Source organism: Lutra lutra, chromosome 8 (assembly GCF_902655055.1).
Source record: "Lutra lutra chromosome 8, mLutLut1.2, whole genome shotgun sequence".
In the NCBI taxonomy this organism is placed as follows: Eukaryota; Metazoa; Chordata; class Mammalia; order Carnivora; family Mustelidae; genus Lutra; species Lutra lutra.
In genome coordinates, this window is record NC_062285.1 from 122,148,023 (window position 1) to 122,174,087 (window position 26,065).

General features: G+C 40.6%; 2 protein-coding genes across 25 annotated transcripts in view; one reads left to right on the forward strand and one right to left on the reverse strand.

Moving 5' to 3' along the window:
• Nucleotides 1-10,257, forward strand: part of APAF1 (apoptotic peptidase activating factor 1) — a 90,670-nt gene extending 80,413 nt beyond the window's left edge. For all 5 annotated transcript variants that reach the window (XM_047740088.1, XM_047740085.1, XM_047740084.1 and 2 more), the window contains exons 26-28: nucleotides 850-975; nucleotides 2,886-3,032; nucleotides 7,934-10,257. In XM_047740088.1, coding sequence (XP_047596044.1) covers nucleotides 850-975; nucleotides 2,886-3,032; nucleotides 7,934-8,080 — 420 coding nt within the window. In that variant the 3' untranslated portion in view covers nucleotides 8,081-10,257. The remainder of the gene's footprint in view (nucleotides 1-849; nucleotides 976-2,885; nucleotides 3,033-7,933) is intronic.
• A 10,136-nt stretch (nucleotides 10,258-20,393) lies between these two features.
• ANKS1B (ankyrin repeat and sterile alpha motif domain containing 1B) overlaps nucleotides 20,394-26,065 on the reverse strand; it is a 1,143,054-nt gene continuing 1,137,382 nt past the window's right edge. For 10 of the 20 annotated variants that reach the window (XM_047741072.1, XM_047741075.1, XM_047741074.1 and 7 more), the window contains one exon: nucleotides 20,394-22,041. In XM_047741072.1, coding sequence (XP_047597028.1) covers nucleotides 21,931-22,041 — 111 coding nt within the window. In that variant the 3' untranslated portion in view covers nucleotides 20,394-21,930. Of the gene's footprint in view, nucleotides 22,058-25,736; nucleotides 25,741-26,065 lie in introns of all 20 variants that reach the window. The other 10 variants (XM_047741077.1, XM_047741069.1, XM_047741067.1 and 7 more) reach the window with 3 other exon arrangements.

Sequence of the window (26,065 nt, forward strand, 5' to 3'; positions counted from 1 at the left end):
ATTCTTCCAGACCTAGATTTGATGTCAGCTCAGTGAGCCCTTTCCTGGCCCTCAGGCAGGGTGAGCTGCTCTGCCTTCAGTGTTCCATTACATATTACTCAAGATTCTTAGAGCATTTACTTCATATAACTATTAACTTAACAATTCATAAGTCTGTATTCCTGATTAAACTATAAAGTTTTCAAGGACAGGGACTGTATCCAGTTCATCTTTGTACCATCAGTTCTTAGTTCACAGTGTCTGGAACATGGTAATTTCAGTAAATTCTTGTTAAATGATGGTGACAAAACCACAAGGGAGAATACTGGAAAGAAAAAAAGAACATTTTGGCTGCTGAGACAGTAGGATAGTACAGTGACTAACCTTTAAAGAACACTTGGCATATATTAGGTCCTGTGCTAGGAATTTCGCTATTATCTCATTTAATCTTCACACCTCAGGTACTGTTGTCCCATTGTACAGGTGCTGAGACTGAAGCTAGAGAAGCTTATGTGGGTTGTCCTAGGCCACAAGGAACTCGTCAGTGTAGGGGAGCCAGGATTCACACTCACATTGGCTTCACTCTTTAAAATGCTCTTAACTGATGTGCTGTTCTTTCTAAAGAAGTTAAGGTTAAAGAAGCTGTGATTTTGGCCCTTGAGCTGAAGTTAACTTAAGTAATTAAAGGGAAAGTCAGAAAAAAACAATGTTGCAAGTTGGAATTTGGGCTTCTAATGAAAATTTATGAACTGTGGAATGTTAGACTTTCCATATGATTGAATTTATGGCTAACTAACCCTCAGGGCAGCATTTGCAGGTACTTATTTTTAGTGTATTTACTATTCCTAAACCATCCTAATTGCCTTCCAGATTTGGAGTTTTGACCTTCTCTCCCCTCTTCATGAACTGAGGGGCCACAGAGGCTGTGTGCGTTGCTCTGTCTTCTCTGTGGACAGTACCCTGTTGGCAACTGGAGATGACAATGGAGAAATCAGGGTAGGATGTTTGCTGACATGAAAGCACTGCTCTTTCTGTAGCTTTGGCTAATGCTCTGTACCACACTGGGGACATTGTTAATGTGACTAGGAAGCACAGGCCCTGGGGTTCTGGTTGGATGAGGCATTGTTTGCTTTGTTTCCTGTGCACGCTTTATTCACAGCAGCACTCCTCTGCAGAAAAGAATTCATTTTAGTTAGAGTGAAGTGTATGAGAGTCTGTGCATGCGAGGAGGCAAATGCCCAAGTTATTTGCAGTTGGCTGTCTGCTCTTTGCTTGAGAATGATTCATCGGAATTCTTGGACCCGAACCAAAGATTGTTTATAATGGCAGAATTTGAGGAAAATAATTTTATAAATCGTTAACTAGGTTGTAAGTGAATAAATGGCAAATTCTGCAGTTTTCAGCACTGCAAGAAAAGATCTCTTAATGAAACCGTATCTGTTAGATAGTCCACATTTATAATGTGTCCTATTGCAGTCCTCATGGGCCTGCCTGCTTCTAGTTGTGTTAGGATTCGGCAGTTGATGGGAAAAATTTGGGCACTGAGATGGCTGCGTTAGTAACCAGTGTATTTGAGGAGCATCTTGTTTTTTGTTTTTCGTTTTTTACAAAGGAAGATTTAAAATTCATAAGAGAGTATGCAGTTTGTAGGAATGGAGACATTATCAGATAGGCTGTCCAGGACAATTAAGATTCTCTTGCTTGAGGACTGAGTTACCAGCCTTCTCTGTTCTAATAAATGCATGTCAACTGAAGTGGCAGGGCTGCTTTGGGGAAATTCATTTTGCTCTGAGTTCTCTTGGATGAGAGTGATCCTTTACTGGTTACGGAGTATTTCATTTTTCTGAAACCCGTGAGGAAATAAATTCTCTTTATTTAAACAAATGTTACTTTAAAAATTTTTTTTAATACAGTAAACAAAATTTTATTTTTCTACTTGATTATTCAAAATGTAGGAAAGCTATTTATATGTGTCTATACATACATATCTAGCTTATATCTAGCTATCTTGCTGAATTCTTTCTAATGAATTTCTCCATTTGATTCTCTTGCATTACTTTATAAATGATGGTATTGGTTGTTTTCCCTTGCTGTTGATGCCTCTGTATTTCTTATTCCTTTTCTGATGGGCATTTATTTGAAAAATTAGAGTATTACATATATTAATTATCACTGGAAATAAATGAAAGCATTAGCATCTGTAATTAATTTGTTGTATATTATACATATAAAACCTGTAGGGATTTATTGTTTAAAATATGTCTGAATGACTTTAGGTGTTTGAATGACCTCTGTCAGGATTCTTAGTGGTAGATACTGGACTAGAATTCTATGGTTTTTTTGTTTGTTTGTTTTTTAAGGTAGTTTCTTAGGCCTCTTTTTTTGTTTGTTCCTTTCTTCTTCCATTATTTTCTTTTTATTAAATGAAAAAAGTCACAACATTCTGACCAGTTGTTCTAAGCTCTCTTATTTTTTTGGAGTATGGTTAGTGATAAATATTTTAAGTAATGAATTTTTATTATAATTAGTGTTTTTTAAAAAATTGGATAGAGAATGCAATCTAAAAAAAACTCCTAAGGTATCACTGAATTGTAATTATATTTTTAAGAAAGATTTCCAGGGCGCCTGGGTGGCTCAGTGGGTTAAAGCCTCTGCCTTCCGCTCAGGTCATGGTCCCAGGGTGCTGGAATCGAGGCCTGCATCGGGCTCTCTGCTCAGCAGGGAGCCTGCTTCCTCCTCTCTCTCTGACTGCCTCTCTGCCTACTTGTGATCTCTCTCTCTGTCAAATAAATAAATAAAATCTTTAAAAAAAAAAAAAGATTTCCAAATATGTTCCAGAAGAGATGGAGAGATATATAATACTTCTGGATGACCCTGTTAATGCATTATATATCCTGTTTGTATAGATTTGGAACGTCTCAAATGGGGAATTGCTTCATTTGTGTGCTCCGATTTCAGTAGAAGAAGGAGCTGCTACCCATGGAGGTTGGGTAACTGACCTTTGCTTTTCTCCAGATAGCAAAATGCTTGTCTCTGCTGGAGGATATCTTAAGGTAAGAGTTCCTCAAAGACTGTGAAAGAAAAGAGCAACCTATATCCTATTTTCCAAGCTATTTTCACTTCCTGTTTCTCAGTTGGGCCTCCGACAACCTAGCAGAGTGGAAGGGCAGTTACTGTTACTCTCATCTGGTAGCAATAAGACTGAGATCTTTAAGGCTGCTTTCCTCAGCTCTCTTGGAAGTTTTGATGACAGTGTTAGGAATGTTCTCTGCCCAGAGCTCTCATAATGCCCCATACTTAGATAATCAGAATGACTAGAAAGTTGGGTGTTTAACTTAATTTTGTTTTCCACGTCACTAATTATTAACTCTTGGTTGAAAGTCTTTAAAAAAATTTATTTGTGAAAAAAAATTCTTTTGTGAACTTTTTTCTTAAATATTAGTAGTAGTAGTGTTTGTTGTAGCAGTAGTGAGAATAATAGCAGCAACATATTGCTTTATTTTATAGCCTACAAAATGCTTTCTTTACATAATCTCATTAGCCAGCTTTGTGAAGCTTAAATTTAATTATCCTTGGTTATAGATGAGGAAACTGATGTTCATGGAGGTTGTGTTCCTGAAGTTATGCAATAAGGTGGTTTGTGTAAACTTATTATTAGAGAATACAGAGGCCAAGGACTGAATGTGTTGTCGTGCCCCAGGGTCATTTTTTGGTGATTGCATCTATTTATTCATCAGAATGTGTTAAGGGTGCCCGGGTGGCTCAGATGGTTGGGTCATGATCCTGGGGTCTTGGGATCGAGTCCCACATCGGGCTCCCTGCTCAGCAGGGAGCCTGCTTCTCCCCCTGCCTCTTTCTCTCTGTCTCTCATGAATAAATAAAATTTTTAAAAAATGTGTTAAGTGCCCACTCTGTGCTAAGATACTGCTATATGGCACAGTGTTTAAGACTTGGTTTTTGCCTTCCATTATCTTATAGTCTGGGGGAAACAGACAGTAAATTGTCTCTAAAGTGTAGGAGGGTTCTGGGACATGTCTGCTTAAAGATAATGGAGTTAGCAGAGGTTTCTTAGGGGAATGCTTGGAGTGAGTGTTTTGAATGGTGGTTCACTTGTGAAAGGGATTGAAGATACTACATATTGTACTGACCACTTAAAATAGATTCCAATAAATTAGATCTTACAGTACTTTTATTTCTCACTGAAAACATCCAAGTAGGAAATGATTCTGATTAATTATCTGACACAGTATAGATATTCAAAAAATTTGAAGTTTTTGGTTATATGAGACCCACATAATTGTAGTTTTACTCAGCATAAAAATCTAGCTTATAAGAAGGAGGACAGGGGCGCCTGGGTGGCTCAGTGGGTTAAGCCGCTGCCTTCGGCTCAGGTCATGATCCCAGGTCCTGGGTTCGAGCCCCGCATCGGGCTTTCTGCTCAGCAGGGAGCCTGCTTCCTCCTCTCTCTCTGCCTGCCTCTCTGCTTACTTGTGATTTCTCTCTGTCAAATAAATAAATAAAATCTTTAAAAAAAAAAAAAAAAAAGAAGGAGGACAATTTTTAGCTATATGAGGGGATGTTAGAACTCTTTTCAAAGAGTTTGCATTGAGAATACAATGCTCTTTATAAAATGTTGCACTGAACTATACCTTTTGGGGCACACCTTTAGTTATGGGGAGGGGGATTGTGAAACTATTACCATTTGTTTTCCTTCAGTGTAAAGACAAACTGACTCTTAGACTGCTTTGAGCATGATGCAGGGGGTCTTGAACTCCATTAATTAACTGCTGAAAAACTTAGTCGCTCAGCTTTGACATTGAGCTTCTAGAGACCATGTCATGTGATGCCCTGGGCCCCATAGAAGGCTGTCACGTAATTATGAATCTGGCTTACAAGATGTGATAGTAATTAGTGACTGGATTTCCACAGTTCTTGGAGAACCTTGAAATCAGCGGCAGAATAGGTGTCTGTAGTGTAGGGGTTTGTGTCTTAAGAGCGTTAAGAACCTATAGACTATATATTCAGTCTGTATTTTTGAGTGACAGCCTTTCTTCCCTCTGGTTTGATTACTAGCCTGGTTAAACTGATTATGATCTAGCCAGCGTGCATCCACCCAGCATGTTAATGAGACTATCAAAAGCACAGAGCAAATTAAAAGTAAAAAGGAACAGCTGCTGTAGTGTCCAAAGAAATGGGCCTTTTGAGTCTGTTTACTAAGGAATCCAAGCTATATAAATTGAATGTCAGTAAGATAAAATAGATATCCAGTAGCTAAAAAGCTCTTAACTTTCAAAGTTATTTCTATCTATAAAGTAAAAAGGTAATCTAATTTAGCTGTTTACTTGTGTTATACCATGGAGTACATACTGTTAGAATGACAATTCCACGTTAAACCATACTTATGAGAAGAAAGTCTGATTTGAAATATGGAATACGTGGTGATGAATGCAGGTGTGCCATTCCTTACAGGCAATAGAATGTAATGGTCAGGAGAATGAGTCTTGGGCAGATTGCCTAAGGTCAGAGCTTGGCTCTGCCCCTCATTAGCTTTGTGATTTACCGAGATTGTTTAATCTCTCTATGCCTTGATTTTCTCATCTGTAAAATGAGTATAATATCTATTTCAGATTTTGGGAGGGTTAAAGAAGTTAATACATGTTAATATACGTAGTGTTAAAGGAGTTAATACATACATACATAGTGTCGCATAGTGTACCCTAAGTAAATGTTAGCTATTTTAATTCACTTTATTTCTTAAGCAGTTTTAGGTTTACAGCAAAATTGAGCAGAAAGTGTAGAGTTCCCATATATCTCCTGACCCACACACGCTGCCCCACTATCACCAGAGTATCAATAGAGTGGTACATTCGTTACAATTGATGAACTTCAATTGGCACATCACTAGCACCTTAAGTTCATAGTTTACGTTAGGGTTCACTGTTGGTGTTCCTTCTGTGAATTTTTCTTCTTAAGATTTATTTATTTGAAAGAGAGAGCATGCATGCATGTGTGGGATAGGAGAGACGGGAGAGGGAGAGAGAGAATCTCAAGCAGACTCCTTGCTGAGTGTGGAGCCCAACATGGGGCTCAGTCCAGCAACCCTGAGACCATGACCTGAGCTGAAGTCAAGAGTTGGATGTTTGGGGCTCCTGGGTGGCTCAGTCGTTAAGCGTCTGCCTTTGGCTCAGGTCATGATCTCAGGATCCAGCCCGTATCAGGCTCCCTGCTCAGGGAGAGGCCTGCTTCTCACTCTCCCACTCCCCCTCCTTGTGTTCCCTTTTTTGCTGTCTCTCTCTGTCAAATAAATACATAAAATCTTAAAAAAAAAAAAAAAAAAAAAAGTTGGACGCTCAATGGACTGAGCCACTCAGGCACCTCCATTCTGTGAATTTTGACAAATGTATAATGACATGTGTCTACCATTGTAGTATTATATGGAATAGTTTCGTTGCCCTAAAAATTCCCTGTATTAGTTGTTTTCAATGTCATTGTTTTTTATTTTTTATTTTTTTTATTTTTTTTTAAAGATTTTATTTATTTATTTGACAGAGAGAAATCACAAGTAGGCAGAGAGGCAGGCAGAGAGAGAGAGGAGGAAGCAGGCTTCCCGCTGAGCAGAAAGCCTGATGTGGGGCTCGAACCCAGGACCTGGGATCATGACCTGAGCCGAAGGCAGCGGCTTAACCCACTGAGCCACCCAGGCGCCCCTAATGTCATTGTTTTTTAGTCCATATTCAAGTTAGTGGCCGGTGTAGTGTTTCTGAGTGGTTTGTTTGAATAGAGGGAGAGGTGGTGGGAGCACTAGATTAGGTACCAGAAACTGTTCCAGCTCGGCCACCTGCTAGCAGCATCATCTTGGGTGATGAGGCCTTTTTTCTCTCTTCTCTCAGAACCGTGGTTTCCTTATTCGTAAAATGAGGCAGTTGGACTAGGTGATCTCTAAGGGCCTTACTATCTCTATGATTTGCTTCTAGTGACTAAAAACTAATGAGTCTTAAGTAGGTGGAATGTGTCCTCTGCAGTCTTGTTACATTGCTATTTTATAAAGCAAAATTGTCAGTTCTGAAAAATTTCGAGTTAGTACAAGTTGCGTCAGTGAGGTTTCCTGAAGTCCATGGGGTAGACTTTCGTCAGTTACTATTACTAAGTGAACAGAAATAGCTGGCCCAGTCAGCTGCTAGAATGCTAGGCACTGCCCCAGATACAAAAATGAGTGACACCATTATTTGTTAATAATACTTTGAATCTCAATGTCCCTTTTCAAAAGATGTTCATGTACATTGTCTCTTTTGCCCTTATTTCAGCTGTGAGATTCATGAGTAAGCTTTATGATCTCCATCTGCTAAATGACTATGAACACTGTAATCTTAGGGAATTCAGTTATCAGGAGGAGAAAGGGAGGATTTGGCCAGAGCACCTGCTACATTTGAGACGTTCAATATTTATTTAGCAAATAAACGTATAGGCTATTTTAGAGAAACTTGGTCATCGGCTCTCGAATCATTCCTGGTGAAAAAGAAGATTCAGTAGAGAGAACATTCTGTCTGGTAGTGTCTATCAATACCAGTCTGTTTGCAAAGGGACATTTTTAAAGAAAAGAGGGGCATTCTGTTCATTCCAATGAGAAAGACATGCAGGCAGCAGAGTTCAGTGCAGTCATAGCCATGGTGGACTTGGTACAGCCTTGTGTCTGTACCTTTCAATAGGCTGCACATTTTCCCAGCATGCCTTGCAGTGGGGCTATGTTTGGTAGCTTTGAGGCAGTCACCAGGATTAATCAGGAGAGGCTGACCAAGTTGATTATACTATATTCAGCTTTAAACTTTAGACTTTTTCCCTGCTTTTGCTCAAGTTTGAGAGTGGGGAGGTGATAGGGTGAAGGAGTTGGCTGGCACTACAGTTATCGCACAAAGTAATTACCAATCTAATGAGAATTTTATTTTTCTCTGAACAGTGGTGGAATGTTGTCACTGGGGAATCCTCACAGACCTTCTACACAAATGGAACCTATCTTAAGAAAATACACGTGTCCCCTGACTTCAAAACATATGTGACTGTTGATAATCTTGGTATTTTATATATTTTACAGATGTTAGAGTAGTTAAGCATTAATGTAAGTTGAACTCTTTTTAATTTTGAACTGGAAGAAATTCTAGTGAAACTCTATATTTCGACTTTTTATAAAGCTGTGAATTGTTTTTGCAGTTACTGCATTCATTACAAAAGTGTTTGTGGTTGGATGAATAATATTAATGTAGCTTTTTCCCAAATGAATACACCTTTAATCTTGTTTTTCATAATCATCATCATTATTGTGATCAGTTTGTCCTTAAGATGCAAATGAAAATGTAAATACGTACCTTGTTATACTGTTGGTAAAATTCTCTCTTGATGCATTCAAATTGGTTGACATAATTAATGAGAATAATTTGGAAGAAATATGTATTTTAATGCTGTTATTAAGCAGGCTGTGCCTCAGGGTAGCAGACCTGCCTTCTGAACCACATATACCCCAAGGGGGATAGTTCTCCCAATTACAGTCTTGGCACTTATTTGCACCCCTTAAATTTGCTTTTTAAAATATTATGTCTGCTTGCACAGTTTCCAGCATTTCTTTTAATTCACTTGGTAAGTGAGTGTTGGATTTCAAAAGTTCTTTGAAGCAAAAGATCTTGTGAAGCAAAAATTACACCTGTTGAAGAGAGATTTTATTGGTCTACCTTTTCCTCATTAGCTGATGGCAGATCTGTGCCGCAGCTGGACTCCAGTTGTCAGTCTCTGAGTTGGGTGCTGTCCTGCTTGCTCTGGTTTTCTATGTACCAGACTTGTTACTTGACTGAACTTGACCTTTCATAATCCTCACTTTCTTCTTTTTTTTTTTAAGCAATTGTTCCATAGTTGAATTTTTATAAATTAGAATAAGTGGAGAGGAGCCAGTTTTAACAGAAGATAAGTTTTAACAGAATTTTTCTAAGAAATATAGTAAAAAACCATTTTCTTCTAACTATTTACTCAGATGAATGGCACGGTCAGTGCTGTTCTAAGTGAATTTCAAGAGAATTCTCGGTGGTTTTCTATGCAGTAACAAAAGAGTCATTGTGACTCTGGAAGATGTCACTTTTAACCTACCTTCTCCTTTTCCCTACCTTCTCTCCTTTCCTTCCCGCCCTCCCTTCCTTCCTTCAAGGTTAATCAGGAAAGAGCTCTTGAAGGGAACAAGTATATCAACTAGCTTTTTTTTTTTTAACCTCCTGATTAGGAACTTTAATTGCAGTTTAAGTCTCCATTTCCCCTGGCAATACATTGTTAAGGGAAATGGCAATAAATTAATAATAGATGTGGTTCATATAAGAAAATAACCAAAATTCAAAAATTTTGCTGCTGCAATAGAAACTAAATCAAAGAAGTATTAGTGTTAATAGTAAGTAGTGAGCCAGTTTCTGTTTTGGTGTGTATTAGACGTGGTGTAGGTAGGAGGGCCTAGACCACTCTAGATGTATTTTAGATTAAATATTACTATTTAGCATTTAAGGGAGCCATAGATAGAATTATTAAGGAGATTTTGTTTTTTTTTTTTTTATGATGGGTTGAGGAACTAGTTTTAAGGCTTACTGTGATTTAAGCAAATGTGATGTGAAAATCTTAATTTTATGAAAGAATTTCTGTAAATGTATGTTTGTGCTTAGAGTATCCAAATCATAATTTGATTTGCATACAGTGTTTAGGAACTCATTTATAACTCGGGAGTATAAAGTATTAACTTTTAGAATTAAAAGCCACCTGCCTTTCATCAGTTACTATTAAGTAACTTTTCGTCAGTTACTATTAAAGTATAGAACAAACATCAGCTTTTAAAAAACCTGATTGGCCCTTGTCTTTAAAATAAAAAGAAAAATGGGAAGAAAAGGTAATATGACAAAAAGGCAAGGTAAAAAGCAAGGTAATGTGAAGGAAAAAGGGAAGCCTAGCGTCATGGAGCTGCAGTTTTCCAGGCAGCTCAAGTGGTCATTCAAGGGGAGGGTTTTGTTTTGTATTTACAGATGAGCATTTTTCAAGCATTTTCCCTTGCTTTATTTTTTGTAATGGAAATTACATTGCATTTTGTATATGTAAAGGTTTTTTTTTACATTGTATGTGTCTTGTATGTTTTGAAAACTGTTTTGTATTTATGATGCAGGTCATGATTTTTTTTTTTTCTTTTGCTTTGGTATACATTTTAATACATGAAGTAAAAAAATTTTATAAAAAATAAAATTCCTAAAATATTTTTGAAAAACATTCTCAGATTGTTTCAGACTCCTTGCTTGTCCTTTGTTGATTAGAAAACAAATGTGAAAGGCCTTCAAACTGAAGCTGTCATCTTTTCTGTTAATGCTTTATCAACTATGTCTAATTTTATCAAAATTTTATCTCCTCAGTTTATCTCTGGTTGCTACCTGATGTGACCAGCATGGTGAAGAGCTTGTAAAGAAGAGAATTCATTTATTTCTTCTTTCATTCAGTAAATATTTATTGAGATCTACCATGTGCCTGGCATTTTTTGTAGGAATTGGGGATATAAAAGTGAGCAAACAATCTTTTTCCGACTGTGGTATGGGCCAAGGAGAGGCAGAAAAAAATTAAATAGGATCTATAGCATATTAGTTGGTATGTTTGAGTGGGGAGGGGAGAAGCTTTACAGTTTTAGATGGAGGTGCTCACGGAGAAGGTGGCACTTGAGTCCACACCTGAAAGGTGAGGGAGTGAGTCATCCAGGTATCTGGAGAGATTCCCAAGCCAAGACTGCAGTGAGCGCAGACAGGACAGTGGATGGGCTGCTCTGTTACAGAGCTGGCAAGGAAGCTGGTTTGTGGCTGGAGAGTAACAAGAGGTGCATCACTGTGGATGCACTGTGGATGCACTCAGTAACTGTAAAGACTTCTCCTCTGCGGTGGGAGCTGCTGGATTAGTTTGGGCAGTGGAGTGATCTGACTTAAGCTTTAGTTGGTTCCTTTGGCAGTGGGAAATTGAGATTCATTTGAAAGGGGGGACAGGCATGGGGTACCAATGAGAAACTTTTGCAATAATTTGGGCAAAATGAAGGCAGCGGGGCTAGGATGGCAATAGTAGGGGGTGTGACAGTTGGATTCTGTATACATTTTAATGATAAGAGTTAATAGGATTTACCAGTGGATTGGTTAAAGGTTGTGAGGGAGACAAGTTAAGAATGATACCAAGTCTTCTGCCCATTTTTTGACGTGATTATCTGTTTTGTGTGTTGAGTTTGAGGAGTTCTTTATAGATCTTGGATACTAGTCCTTTGTCTATAGTGTCATTTGTGAATATCTTCTCCCATCCCCTGGGTTGCCTCTTTGTTTTGTTGACTGTTTCCTTTGCTGTGCAGAAGCTTTTGATCTTGAAGCATAAGGAGTAACACGGAAGACACTGGGAATTGGAGAGGAGAAGTGAGTTGGGGGAAATCAGAGGGGGAGATGAACGATGAGAGACTGTGGACTCTGAGAAACAAACTGAGGGTTTTGGAGGGGTGGTCAGTGGGGGGTTGGGTGAGCCTGGTGGTGGGTATTAAGGAGGGCACGTATTGCATGGAGGACTGGGTGTGGTGCGTAAACAATGAACCCTGGGGGAAAAAAAAAGAACGACACCAAGGTTTTGGCTCTTTGGCTTGAACTATTGGAAGGAGATTAGAGTTGCCATTAACTGAGATGAGGCAGGGTTTTGGACATAGTAGGTTTGAGATGGCCATTAGATATCCAAGCAGGGATGTTGAGTAGGTGGTTGGATAAAAAGGTCTGGAGTTCATGGGAAAAATCTGTGATGGCAGTATAAATCTGAGAATCATTAGTGAATCAAATGTATTTAAAACAATAGGATCAAATGAGATCAGCAGTGAAACAAGTATTGATAGACAAGATTGGAGTCGTAAGCCAGAGTCCAGGGCAGTGTGAAGTTGGTGAGACGAGGGAGCAGCACAGGAGACTCAGAAGGACCACAAAGAATAAGAATTGCAGCGTGGTGTGGTAAGTTATAGTGAATGCAGTGGGTGTGGGTCTCTTAACTCAATGTGATTTTGGGCAAAATTTCTTTATTGGTTTGTTTGTTCAGCCACCTGCTTGTCTTTCCCATATGGCTTGCATATCTACTGTGTGCCAAGCACTATTTTAGGTAGCAGCTGGGGCAATACATAAATACATTTTAATTGTTAGGAGAGATTGGGAATAACAGATAATAAGAAAACAAGAAAATATCAGCAGTTGTTGTATCTGTAAAATTGGTATCCGTTCTTCCTTTTCATGGTTGTAAAGATTTAATAAGATAATGCTCATGAAGTACTTACCTCAGCGCTTGGACCAAGAAAGTGCTCAGTGAACATTCCTTAGTGTAATTCAGGTTGTGTCATCCTCTTTGGCCTGACAGCAGTTTGCTGGCTGCTGTCTCTGCCCCCATTCACATCCCTCTGCTTAATCTTTCCAAAGTGCCATCTTAATCTTGTCACTTCTCTTTAAAACCCTGGACCTGTTGTGTGCTCTCTTGCCTCTGTGTCTTTGTATACACTGTTCTCTCTTCTGTACTCGCCATCTCATGGCTAATTTTCCCCCGATTCCTTCTTATCCTTCATATATTCTTTGAGATAACCCTTCTGCTGAAGGTCTGCCCAGTCCTTTCGTAGTGCCCTCTTCTCTGCCATGACTTTTAGCACTCTGTATTATTTACTTATTGGAGTCCCTCATTAGATCGTAAGCTCCATGAAGCCAGGTCTATGTCTTTTACACCACAGTCTAACATAAGCCTGGCTCCAGTTGGGAGTCTCAATAAATATTTGTTGAATGACTGAAATTCCTGTATGTATGCTTGAGTGCCCGTAGCACATTCTGTGTTCTCCCTCTGCACTAGGATATCAAGAGGCTAATTAAGAAGTAGCAGGTCACCAGCATTTTCTTTATCTTTCTGCTTTAGTTTGGCATTTTATTGTGAAGCATCATTAGAGGAAAGTAAAACTTCACTTGAATAAAAAAGATTGCTTCTAGATTATATGAAATGAATAAACATGCTCCTGAAGTGTTTAAGTTGGCAAGTATGGCAATCTATTGTTCAACATTATGTTACTATAATTTACTTACCAACCTTTAGAGAAGGAGGAAATGATTTTCGAATAATTCTTGGTCTCTGAAGATTGTCACTTGAATAGATTTCCTTGCTCATAACCCCTCCCCTTAAAACTATGGAGATACTATACAGTTATTAAATGCCTGAATTAGAATATCAGCTGCTATCAGGCTATGAGTTTAACCATAGAATTATAGCGTAGTTGTGCATATTCACAACTACAGGGAAGGGGTAGAAAAATGTGCATCAAACGTGGGACTCACCAGAGACCAAGTCTTTGAAATCATTTGGCATCAGCAGCGTATTACTTCTAAGGTGGTGTAAGAAGACCATAACTTGGGGCAATTTTCATTTAAATTATGATTCAGGAAAATGAGCTGCTGGTGTTCATTGTAAATTCATTTATGAGGTTAGGTCTTCAGAACGGGGAATACTGCTTATCACAGAGAAGCGAAAAGAAAAATCTGCCGCTGTGATTTCCCATCACCCAGGGGCTGGAGTAAGTAACTACAGAGAGCATGCCAGGCCCAAGTTTGGGTGGCGTGGTTCTGAGCAACTGATCAAACTGGAAAACACCCAGTAGCTGAATGAATGTGCTAAGCTCCGGCTTAGCACAAGGTGGCTCTTGTGGGGAGCGGGAGCACACATTTCACCATCCATTGAAATCTACATTGCCTCCCCAGCCCTTATTCTGTCTTCATAGTACTTGAGTGGATTTGCAGACTCTGCAGTCCTAGCCTAGAGAGGAAGAACTACACCCCAAGCAGTTAATCTGTGACAAAGCCAAGGCCACAGTCCAAATCTGATTTTCTTTATAGAGAGACCCAGACCCACTGGGCTATAAGTTGAATGTCAGTTTCAATTGGAACTGGAATCCTCCTGGGTTTATGGCAGATGAACACTAGTCTAGGGGTCACGGCTTGGGTTTCAGCCCCTGGGGAAGATTTTGGAGATCTGTGTTTTTCATCTCTGATTCATTTTTAATTAGCAGTGATTCTAAACCCTTCATCTTGTGTTTATTTGCCCCACTCTGTCAAATAACTTTCTGATACCTAACAAATCCTTTTTAGGAGGAAGGAAGGAAGAGCTATTATTTTTTTACTGTTCTTTTCTGTGCCAGGTCCTATGCTGGGCACATTCCACACATTATGTAATTGAATCCTCACAACAGGGGTGCAAGGTATTATCTCTTGTCTAGATGTGGAAACAGGTGCAGAGAGGTTAAGTCGCCAGCACCCCACAGCGAAGTGGTGGAGCTGGGGTGTTTGGTCCATGCAGTTGGCCACCTCATTAAAGCCCCTGGGTGAGAGGATCCAGGAACATCATTTCAGTTCTGCACTTTAATTCATGATTCATTGCACTCATTCACATCATATGTCATGACTGATTCTAAGTCCTGAGCTGTCAGAGGTAGTCCCTGCCCTTGAGGAGCTTCTACTTTTGGTATTCTGGTTAGCCCATCTCTGTGTCTGTAGGGATTGCTCCTTGAAAAAAAAAAAAGAACCAGGGTCCATTCTGGTAGGATCCAAATGGATGGCAGAGGTTGGGGGATGTTTTGGGTTTTCCAGCCCTTGGCTACCACCCAGCCTGGTCTCAATTCTCATATGATTCAGGCATTGAACATGGAAGGTAACAGCCTTATGGCCTGCTTCCTGGAGATGCTTATTTCTGCTTTGAAACTCTTAGGGGGTTCATTTGAGATTAATGGCAGCCCTTCTTTTGCCACCTGATTTCATTTCCTTTTCTCCTCTACCCTCCATTTGAAAAGGTGAGCCTCTCAGAGCCTCAGTTTCCTTATTTGTCAAATAGGGACCACAATACTTGATTGCAGAGTTTTTTGTGATGGTTGAAAAGTATGTCAAGCATCTGATACAGACCTCAATAGCATTATCATCTTTTGTTTCAGTTATAAACTTCTATTCCTTTGTTGCCCATGTTTCCATGATTTATGAAGGGGGAACCTGTGACTTTGCTTTCTCCAGGCATCCTTTTCTACCTCATGGTAGGTCTTTCTTTTGAGCTGTCTGAAACTTTCTTCTCTTTGGGATGTGTTTGCACCCATGAGTAGTGGAGGATTGGAAATGAGAATGGAGAAAAGAGACCTTGGGCTTGCTGCTTGGGTTTGATGCTTGAAAGTATGGTAGAACTCTGGCTTTGGCTGTCAGGTGTATCCAAGTTCACATCCTGGCTATAGTAACGTCCTAGCTGTGTGACCTTCAGCAAATGTTTTAATTTTCTCAAGGACCTCTTCCCAAGGAGCCTCTGGTGTGCTGCCCAACTTCTCAGGGGATCAGGAGGGCCTCATCCATCCAGGGGTGAGCCTTCTTACACTTTGTTGCACCAAAATTATCTGAGAAATCTAAAAACCTCCCTAAACCCAGACCTCATTCCAGGCCAATTAATTCAGAATCTCTGGAGATGGGACCCAGGCATCCATATTATTTTAAAGTTCCCCAGTTGATTCCAGAGTGCAGTGGAGATTGAGAACCAGTACCCTTTGCTCTGTTGCCCTTGATGACCAGGACATTGCCAGTTCTTCTGTCCAGCTGACAGCTTTGATGACTGCTTCTACAGTGTGCTCCCATACCTGCTCTGCCGTGACAACCTCAGGAGTGTTGCTGGGCAGCACAGATGTTTGATATGTCTATTAACACAGATGTGGGGATCTTTTGTGGTTGGATTTGATGGTTAATTTATAGAGCAACTCTTTTAGGGTTATTACCATCAGACACTGTTGGTGGCCATCCTAATGTCCAATCTCTCCCTTTTCCTCACTAACAACTCCTTTATTGTTGGGGGCTGCAGTGTGCTTGGCTAAAATCAATAGCTACATTTTCCAGCTGCCTATATAGGGGTGGCCAAAGAGTTGTGGGTTGAAGCTTCCAGGAAAGCTCCTAAAAGATTGTCTTACTCAGTTGGGGGGTAGGATACCTTAGGTCATTATTCTTTTTATTGTCTGGAATGTGGATGTGCTGGGTAGTACTCCAGCAGCCACTTTGTGATCATGAGGTGACCTTACAGATGTTATATGCTAAGGATGACAGAATAGGAATGTAGAAGGAGCTTGTTGACCTCCCATTCCAGCCCTGTATGATTTCTGAAATTCATATTACATGAGAAAAAAAATCAACCCTTTCCTGTTTAAGAGACTGTTATTTCTGATCTTTGCTACTAGTTCCTAAATTCAGTTCTTGATAATAAACCAACCTGGTGTATAAGAGTAGTCCAACAAATGTCAGTGACTCTGCATCTCTGCCTCCTCCACCTCCTCACTCTAGCTACAGACACACTGTTCCTCCTCTGATAAGTACTGGACATCTAGCTGGCTGTGAGGCTGTTGAAGCTTGGTAGAATCTCAGAAAGTCACAAAGAAGTGATGCATGGATCACGCCCAGCCCACAGATGAGTTTTATTTGGCCCACACTTATTTTTTAAAATGCTGAGTTTGTTGCCAGCATTTGGAAATCTGGTGATTTTGCATAAATACTGATTTCTTAGAAAATCTGTTGACCCAGGGTCTTTATTTCTGCCTGGCAACAATCAGCTGAAAGTGAGTAGGAGCTGCCCCCTGAAATGAGACAGTTGCTCTGTAGATCATCACATCCTCCCTCACTCATGACACCTGCGTGGCTCTGAAGCCATATGAGTTAGCAACTTTCCATCTCCCTACCCAGACACACACCCCGGAAATGGCCTGCTCAAATGGTATTCCTGAATTTCCTGTGCCTTTCTTCCCAGTCTCCCTTGACTCAACACTTAGCACATTGCGGTTTTTGTTTTTGTTTTTTTTTTTTCTCTCCGAAAACTAAGCATGCACTTTCGATAAGTAGAGAGAAATCAGCCTTTCAAATGTCAGAAAACAGCTGATGTTGCTTCTCACTTGGAGGCGTGTTGGCTTCCCTTTTCATATATCTTATTGAGGAGAGGCAGTAAGAGGGAGAGCTGCAGGCTCCTCACGGAGCTGCTGTGGGGATGCTTCATTGAGGAGGCATGGAGACATCCAGAGGACAATTAAATTATTGAATATGGATTTCCTTGAACGGCTTTTATTACCATGTCATGAGTAAGAACAACCCTATCTCAGCTTGCTCATACTGTCTTCTGAGATGTAACTTAGATGTTTCCTAAATGGCAGGACTTGGAAGATGAGCATTAGCTCTGCTGTGCTTGTGAGGACTGTTGTGTGACATGCATGCTCTTCAGTTGTCTGAACCCCTGAGAAAACCTCAGCTGTTGCAGGGACCCTAGTGGAGCTGTACAGCGCAGAGTCTCTGTTGCAGTCTGATGTAAGTTTTTATACCCTTGGTCATTAACTACTCTTGGAAAGTTAAATGCCTATGCAGCTTTTACAAACCCAGGTCTCTGGGGTTTTGGAGAGTAAAACAAAAACTATTTCAATGATAAATAATTTGTAGCTACAGTTCCTTATGATACACAACGTGCAGTGTGTTGGGTCAGGAATGACCATCTTTGCATTAACAATTCTAAGTAGAATGGAGCCACGATGAACACAGAGGAAGTTGTCAGTGAGTAGATTGGCCTGGGATGAAGAGAGGAAACCGTTAAGTGGAACTGGTATTCCTAGGTTTGCACCAAATTCTTGGGGTTAATTCCCCTACAAAAATAAGACCTGGCTCATGGGTACTAACGGAATTTCACAGTTGCAGGATGGTGATTGGGCAATGAGCCTCAGGAAATTCTCTGCCTCCTTTGGAGCTGGTTTCTGTGGGACACAGGACTCTGTTGCTGGGGCAGCCAGATGCCTGGGTTCATTTGTACATTTTCATAGACAGCAGTAAATGGGAATGGGGTGGGCTAGGTGTAGGGGAAACAGGAATGGAGTAGGGAGCAGGTTGATGCAGCCGTGGTGCAGGTAGACTCCGCTGGCCTATATAGGCTGGTTCCCCAATTATATTTTAAGAAAATGTGTTTATTACTGTCGGATTGCTTGATTTTCATAGGAAACATACCCAGTGAATACCTTATATAAAAAAAGAACTGAAAAAATGTCCTAAAAAAAGGCTTTGTTCCATATAGACTTCTGAACATGGTCATTATATTCCGGTTCTGTGGGAGAATGAACTCTGGAGGCTAGCCCACTCATCACATTTTACTTTCTGTTCAGAAGTAGCTTAAGAGCAATGTTACTTGGGGTCCAAGTGTGAATTTTTATTTTTGAGAATTTGGCCATGTGTTCATTGTCTAAGCCTGTTTACTGGCCCATCATATCCAAACATTATATACCCCAATAATATTCCTAACTATTCCAACAGAAAATCTGGTATGTCTTGAGAAAAACCACTGCCATGACTTATTAATGAGTTAACTAGGCATACTCTTCACAGGGTTCATTCACCCAAACTTATCATAGAATATAATGTAAGAAAAATGAGTAATTGAATTAAAGTTCTTTTTTGGAATAGTACTAGCATTCAAGGATCACGATTGCCCATGGATACTGTAGTTACTAATGTGTCAGACTTCCCCTTCAAGAAATCAGCTGCATATCCCTTCATTATATGTGCTGGCTCTCTTCTATTTGCCCCTTAGATCTCTCCTTCCTCTTCCCTGTGTTGTGTAGGCCATATCAATGGGCTCCTTGTGTTCTGGCTTCCAGTGGGTTCAGGTTATGCAGGGTGGAGAGTGAGATCAGGCTATTTTAATCCCTGGCTCCCTCTGAGGGCCACTACCGCTGGCCATATCCCTCAGCCTGTCTGGTAGCCCCCTCCATACAGTCTTCTCCTTTCCCATTCTCCCTCAGGCCATTACCAGCCCAGGGACACTGTTCCGCCCGTCTTTTTCCCTTCATGCTGCCAACACCTATGCAAGTATTCTATTTATTAAACTCTTAAAATATCCCAATTGGAATGTGCCATCTGCTTCATGCTGGGACCATAACTGATAACAAATAAGCATCTGATCCCACAGAGAGAAGACTGCTGACCTCTCGGTGGTTACCAAAGATAAAAAGGGGCCACATTAGCCCAGTTGAAGCATTACCATCTAAAATCCCAGCCCAAACCTTTCTTCAGGAAACCTGCCCTTTCTGCCTCTGTGAATGTCATCCCCTCTCAGGTTGGTTTTAGTGCTTTCAAAGCTATGTGTCTGTGCATGTCTGGCTGGTAGCACCCCATATGTTTTGGTGTGTGTTTCAAAGAGTAACAGACTTAGATCCAGGAGTGCAGGGAGATCTGAAAGTCATAGGATATAGAATGTGAAATGTTGATCTTTCCGGTATCTCTAATATGGCCCTATATCATTTGATGTGCAGCTGGCACATGTGTTTTAGAAAAATGGAAGGATTGATGTTGTTATGTAATGTTTTAACCCCTACCAAAATTTATATGTTGAAGCCTAGTCCTCCATTGTGATGGTATTTGGAAGTGGGCCTTTGGGAGATAATTAGGTTACATGGGGTATTGATGGTGGAGCCCTCAGAAGGGGATTAGTGCCCTTACAAGAAGAGACAACAGAGAGCTTGCTGCTCCCCCACTCTGTGCACGTGTACTTACACGTGCGCGCGCACACACACACACACACACACACACACACACGGGTCATGAGACCGCACAGGAAGATGATAGATGCCTACAAACCAAGAGAAGGGCCCTCAGAGAGAAACTTCTCTGCCAGCATCTTGATCGTGGACTTTCCAGCCGCCAGAACTCTGAGAAATACATCTGTTGTTTAAGCCACACAGTCTGATATTTCATTTAGCAGCCCAACCTGAGACAAATGCGTAGATGTTTTCCCAAACATGCTATCTGTATTGTCCCACACAAATGATCTATTTGGGTGGTCCTTGCCCTTTTAGAAATTTGTTTTGGCAATTTCTCCTTGTAGCCTACTGTAATATTTAAAGACATTGGGTATTTTCTGGCTGAAATTTAAGCTTTAAAGGCCAGTGTATCTTACTCAGACTGGTTGAACTTAGAAATGAGTAAATTTTCTCAATTTTGCCAATTAAAAAAGCCCTTTAGCTATAGCTGTTGGAAGAGGCTGGGCCTTTGCTTTTTTTCCTAAATGGAAGTGGGAAGGTGCTCACAGAACGATGCCAAGCACCGGTGGCTGTACAATTTCCGTTTTATTTTGTGTGCTTTTTTTTTAATAGGATATAAATAATGACAAAAATTACAAAATTTATAACTGGAAGCCCAAGCATATTTACACATATGTTTCTGTCTTAGCAAAGCTACTGTTTACTTTGCTTCTATACAATTACCTTTTGGTACCATATTTCAGTGTTATTTTACTCTCCATTTACTACATACATATCAACAGTGAATAGGCAAAATATATACAAGGAACTGTTCAGGTCAAGTAATTTAATATTGTATTAAAATTCTTCAACACTGAACTAAATCCATATACATTTGTCAGTTTGAAATAAAATTTAATTATCTTCCTTTAAAACTCACCAACTGATGAATAACTGATAATCTTCAGGTTTGAAATAATACTGGTTAATAAAAAAAAACATTAAGACAATCCCACAATTTATCAATATCGCTATAATGAACTGCAAAATGATTCACAATATGATCAGTTAGAACAATATATGTTAAAATGTTATTTTTTTCTATAATATTGGTACTGTTTATATAATTTGATTCTACATAAATATACATTATGGTATCATACAAATACTCCACAGAGACATTAAAAAAATTAAAATACATTAAAGAAATGTAAGTAAATTTTATTTAATCAAATAGTAAGCAAACATTTATTTGTTTCAAGAAAAGAGTTTTATTACTTTGGAATCTCTCCTCTTTTTTTTTTTTTTTTTTTGTATTTTTTTTTTTTCTAGAAAAAAATTTTTGCAATAGAATTTTGTTAACACCTTTCTCAAACAAGGTTTCCATGACAGAAATCTTGACAGCAGGAGCCCTAGATTTTTTTTTTTTTAACGTTTTCTTTAAAACACTGTGAAGGTTAAAAAAAAACAATCTTTGCAGCTTATGGCTGCATCAGCACTTTCGGTTGGATGCCAGTCTGCTTGCCCTAATCTCCTGCTCTGGGGAGTGTCATCAGCACTTTGCCACGCCCAAGCCCGTCCTCTTGGTGGTAGCAGTAAAAATTTAGTTATTTAGAAATGAAACCAGAAACATCCCTCACAGCTAACCTAGTTTTCTTATCAATGCATTAATGAAACATTCTTTTAATAAAAATATTTAATACAAGACACATTTTTCTGTGCATAATAAATTCCTCTGTTTTGAATCATTCTTAAATTTTGAATCAATCCATAGATGTAAATGTTTTCTTTATCTGACATTGTTGATTACATATAAAATCCACAAATATAGAAATTGGGAAACAGGATTTCCTGGCAATCATGGGGGTGGTTTTTGTCCTTATGCATGAAATGATGCTCAGTGATATGATTTTACAGGTGTTTTATGGGGGTAGTTCTGTTTTGATTCTACCTTTGAAACTGCTGACTGAAAAATCCAAGATTTTTATACTTTTAGGCAGTATTAGAGATCCCCTGTACCTTTTTTTTTTTTTTTAAAGGTATTATCCCCAAATTCAGCAAAGCAGTGTTGGGGGCAGAGTCATTAGAAATACCTTGGGTGGTGGCAGGAAGGGGAGTCGGGAGAGTCAGCCAAAAATCTCAACTCATGCCTCTCAGGGGTTACGGCTGGAAAGTCTTGGTTACACACTTTGTGTCACTGGTGCAGAAAGAACGTCCCCAGGAATGGCCAGTGGCCTTTCGCCCATGACAAGGCCACACAGACAGAGCAGTCTTCCTCCTGGGCTGGGTGGAAACTGAGGCGCGAAGGGAAGCCTGCTCCGGGACTGCTCAGCGTGCAAGGCACCGCAAGGACAGGAGGATGGTGAGTATCAGAAAATTGTGGTTTCATACTTGGTATTAATTCCTCTCTTGGCTTCTTGTCCCGGCTCCACAATCCACGGCAGATTGGCCAGAGTCTTTTGCTCAGATGGGTCGATCTGCTTTAAAACAGAAAGGCTGATGCCTGTTATACGGTACCTGTACCAGGGTGCAAACATGCTTCCTAACACTTCTTGGAAACCAACACTAGGCCTGCAGTCCTGTCACAAACCAACAGGTATGTGAGAATCGTGTTTGTTCTTTTCATACATGTTTATTGCATAAGGACTGTATGCAAGGCATTCAAAGGGTGGGGGGTGAATGAGACCTGGCCCTTGCTCTTGAAGGCACACAGATGGGGAGCAAACACAGAAGCACTTCAATACTGAAAAAGGGGATGGAGGGAGGGAGGGTGCTCTGTGGTTAGGGAGCCAGGGGACTTCCTAGAGAAGGTGAAACCAGGTTATGTCACTCTCCAGCTCTCAAGCCTACTATAGTTTCCAAATTCCTCAAGGTGAGGTCTAGCCACACTGACTTTGCTTCTCCCTGCATGCCAAGATCATACCCAGGGCCTCTGCTCACATCATCTGCTCTGTGGGAATGCCTTTCCCCAGACACCTGAATGCCTTACACCCTAATGTCGTTCAGGTCACAACTCAAACATCACCTCCTCACCCAATACAAAAATAGCATCCTAACTTTTCTGCTCTCCTTTTCTGCTCTACCCTTTATAATCTTTATGCCACATATATATTTATTCCTTCATTCTCCACACAGTATAGTATTTTATTCTCTTCACTGTTTCCCCCAAACTTAGAAAAGCTCGTGACAACCCAGTAAATAATAGTAGGTACACCATAAATACTTGATATTAAAAAAAAGTCTAAACAGCTGGAGGACGAGCTAGAGTTTGTCTGGTGAGGGGGCGGGGGGGGGGAATAGCATATGCAAAGCTTCTGTGGTAAAGAGAAGTGGCTGGTTGAGAACTTGCAGTTAGTTTGCGGAGTGGAGATGGGAGGGTGAAAAGGTGAGCAGGGCCAGGTCAAGCTGAGCCTTGGACCAGACTTGAGTTGAGCTATAAAAATTACTGTTAAAACCATTTTTAGCCCCTTTGCATACAAAGTTAAACAGGCCATTCCTGGGTAATGCTTGAGCTGTGAGGTCTCAGGAGGGGCCTTGGAGGAAGTTTTTCACCACACTGCTGTCTCATCTTTTGGTGTTTCCACATCTGCCCTGGCCCTGGCCACCTGCTCAGGAGTGCTTGGGCAAGAAAGCCTAGAAAGATCTCATTTCTCTTGCACTCTTGCACTGTGAGCTTTGGAGCCTGCTAAAAGGCTGTGGGAATCCATGCCCTTTGGCTACCTTCCAATATGAATTGATTTTATCTCCATAAGGCTGTGGGCAGGACTTCACATATTCTTAGGAATCATGGAATATTTCTCAAAAGTAAACAATTGGACCTGAGGGAAATGGAACATGGATACCAGCTGAGAGGGATAGGATGTTGAGGCAGTTACAGGACATCAGTATTATTCACTATATATTTTCATATTTGTCAGTGAAGGCTTTTCAATGCATATTTTACAAGCCGTCATGGCACCCAACCCAGTTGGCTTGTCTGGAAGTTTTTGGAGACCAAAGTCAGATGGAGGCACCTGCCAGGAACAGATTTTCCAGTCCATATGAAAAACAATATAATAGTCTAAGATACTCCAAAAATACTGGGACAACTCCTGGACATTTAACTTAGTTTTTTTTTTTTTGGGGGGGGATAGATAATAAACAAAACCCCATCAATAAATGCTACACAGAATTCAAAGCAAGTATACACTTGAGTGTGACTAGGTATCTATCTCAGAATGAATGGTCCAGGAAAAGCCTCTTCATGTAGTTTAAATCTGAACAAGTGGGGTCAGCTCTGCAGAAATATGGGGGATACTATGATAGGTGGAAGGAACAGGTGACACAAAGGCCTCAGGTAGGAGTGAGTTTTGGTCACTTCTAGGAATAGAAAGGCCTGAGCATCAGAGAGAAGCATGGGGAGAAATTAGGTTTAGGTATATGGGGCAGAAGTGCCATGATCTGATGTGTGTTTTAGGATCACTCCGGTTGCATGAGGAAGAAGGAAGACTGTTAGGACATGTACTGCAATAGTTCTGGAGAGAGTAGTGGTGGTAGCCTAGATGAGAAGGGTGACTGAGGAAATGGAGAGTGGGTGGATTTGAGAGGCTGAGTAGATGGAATCTGTCCAGGTGTTGTACACAGTGGTCAGAGGAAGACAGGAATTAAGGATGACCTCTGGATTTATGGCTTAAGCAACATGGTGAATGGTTATGCCATTTATTGAACTGGGGAAGACAGTATAAATAGTTTTGAGGGGAAAATCGAGAATTCTGTCCTCCCTTCCAGGGAGGATGGCAGAGGAGGAGAATCCTAGGCTTATCTCATCCCATGGATACACCTAGATAATACCCACATCAGTGTAAATAACCCAGAAAATAACCTATAGATTGGCAGAAAAGACTTTTCACAGCCAACTGTAGAACAGAGGCCATACTGGAGAGGGTAGAAAGGGCAGAGATGCAGTTGGAAGCCAAAAACCTGCAGGACCCTAAGGGAGGGATGTTGTGGGTGCAGAGGGGAGAGGAGCAAACCCCATCCCAGGCACAGAGGACCTGTGCTGGGAAGATGAATTCCTATAACATTTGGCTTTGAAAACCAGAGGGATTTAACATCATGAGTTCTTACAATCAGTGGGGTTTAACACACCTGGAACTTTGAAAAATCAGTGAGCCAGAGAGTGATAGGAAACTGAGTCCCTGCCCTGAAAGAGACAGCAAAACAACCCCAGCAAGATTTTTACAGCATTGAAGCAGCAGTTTGAAAAACACCTGGGGTATACAGGAGGGAGGGAGATTTGTTTACTAATCTCAGAGCATGTGCTGGAGGGGCAGAGGTCTTTGGGAGACTTCTTCAAGAACAAAAGAACTGGCAGGCACCATTTCCCTCTCCCACCCCCCAGCCTAGATACAGGTATACCTGTGTGAACCACTGCAGCAAGAACTCTCTCCAACTACCTTGCTAACAGCATGCCCTGGATGCTTACCCTCCAGTCTGGCCTTGGTAAATCCATCCAAAGCAACACCACAAGCATGGCAGTATACAAGCAGCCCTGACAGGGGTCAGCACCACCTCAAAGGGACTCCTGCCCTGGGGAATAGGGACTAAAACCACACAAGCAATCTGATTGTGGCCCCAGGAGTGGGCTGGGGGCAGATATTTGGTCTGACTACAGGCCTCACTCACCAACAAAAAGGGAACAACACAGGGAGAGTGCCCTGCAGTGCAGTGCTCCTGCAGCTCTGGAAAATACCTGGTCTAACCCAACTCAAGCCCAAGGCTGCCCCAGACTGGCTCACTAACAACACAGGGAACCAAACCCTGCCCACAACAGGTAAAGAGAGCCATGGAAGACAACTGGACTGAAGGCAAAAGCAGCACAGCCACAACAGTAAGGTGCACACAATGCACACGGGATACCCCATAAGTGCCAGGTTCTGATAAAGAAGGGATATTGCACTGCAGGGCACTATAGGACCTCTTCTTGTTAAGGCCACTACTTTCAAGAGCAAGAGACATAGCTAACTTTCCTAACACATAGAAACAGACACAGGGAGTTAGACAAAATGAGGAAACGGAGGAATATGTCCCAAATGAAAGAACAGGACAAAATCACAGCAAGACAGCTAAACTCTTGGAGATAAGTAACGGAGATAATATGCCTGATAAATAAGTTAAAGGTCATAAAGGTACTTACTGGGCTTGAGAAAAGAGTACAGGACCTCAGTGAGACCCTCAACAAAGAGATAGAAAAACATAAAAAAGAACCAATCAGAGATGAAGAACCCAATAACAAATTAAAAATACACTAGAGGGAATAAATAGACTAAAGGAAGTAGAAGAGTGGATCAGTAATGTGGGGGACAGAGTAATGGAAAGCAATCAAGCTGAACAGGAGAAAGAAAAAAGATTAACAAAAAATGAGAATAGATTAAGGGAACTCAGTGACACCATTCAGTATAATAACACTGCATTATAGGGTTTCTAGAAGGAGAAGAGAGAGAAAAGGGGGCAGAAAACTTATTT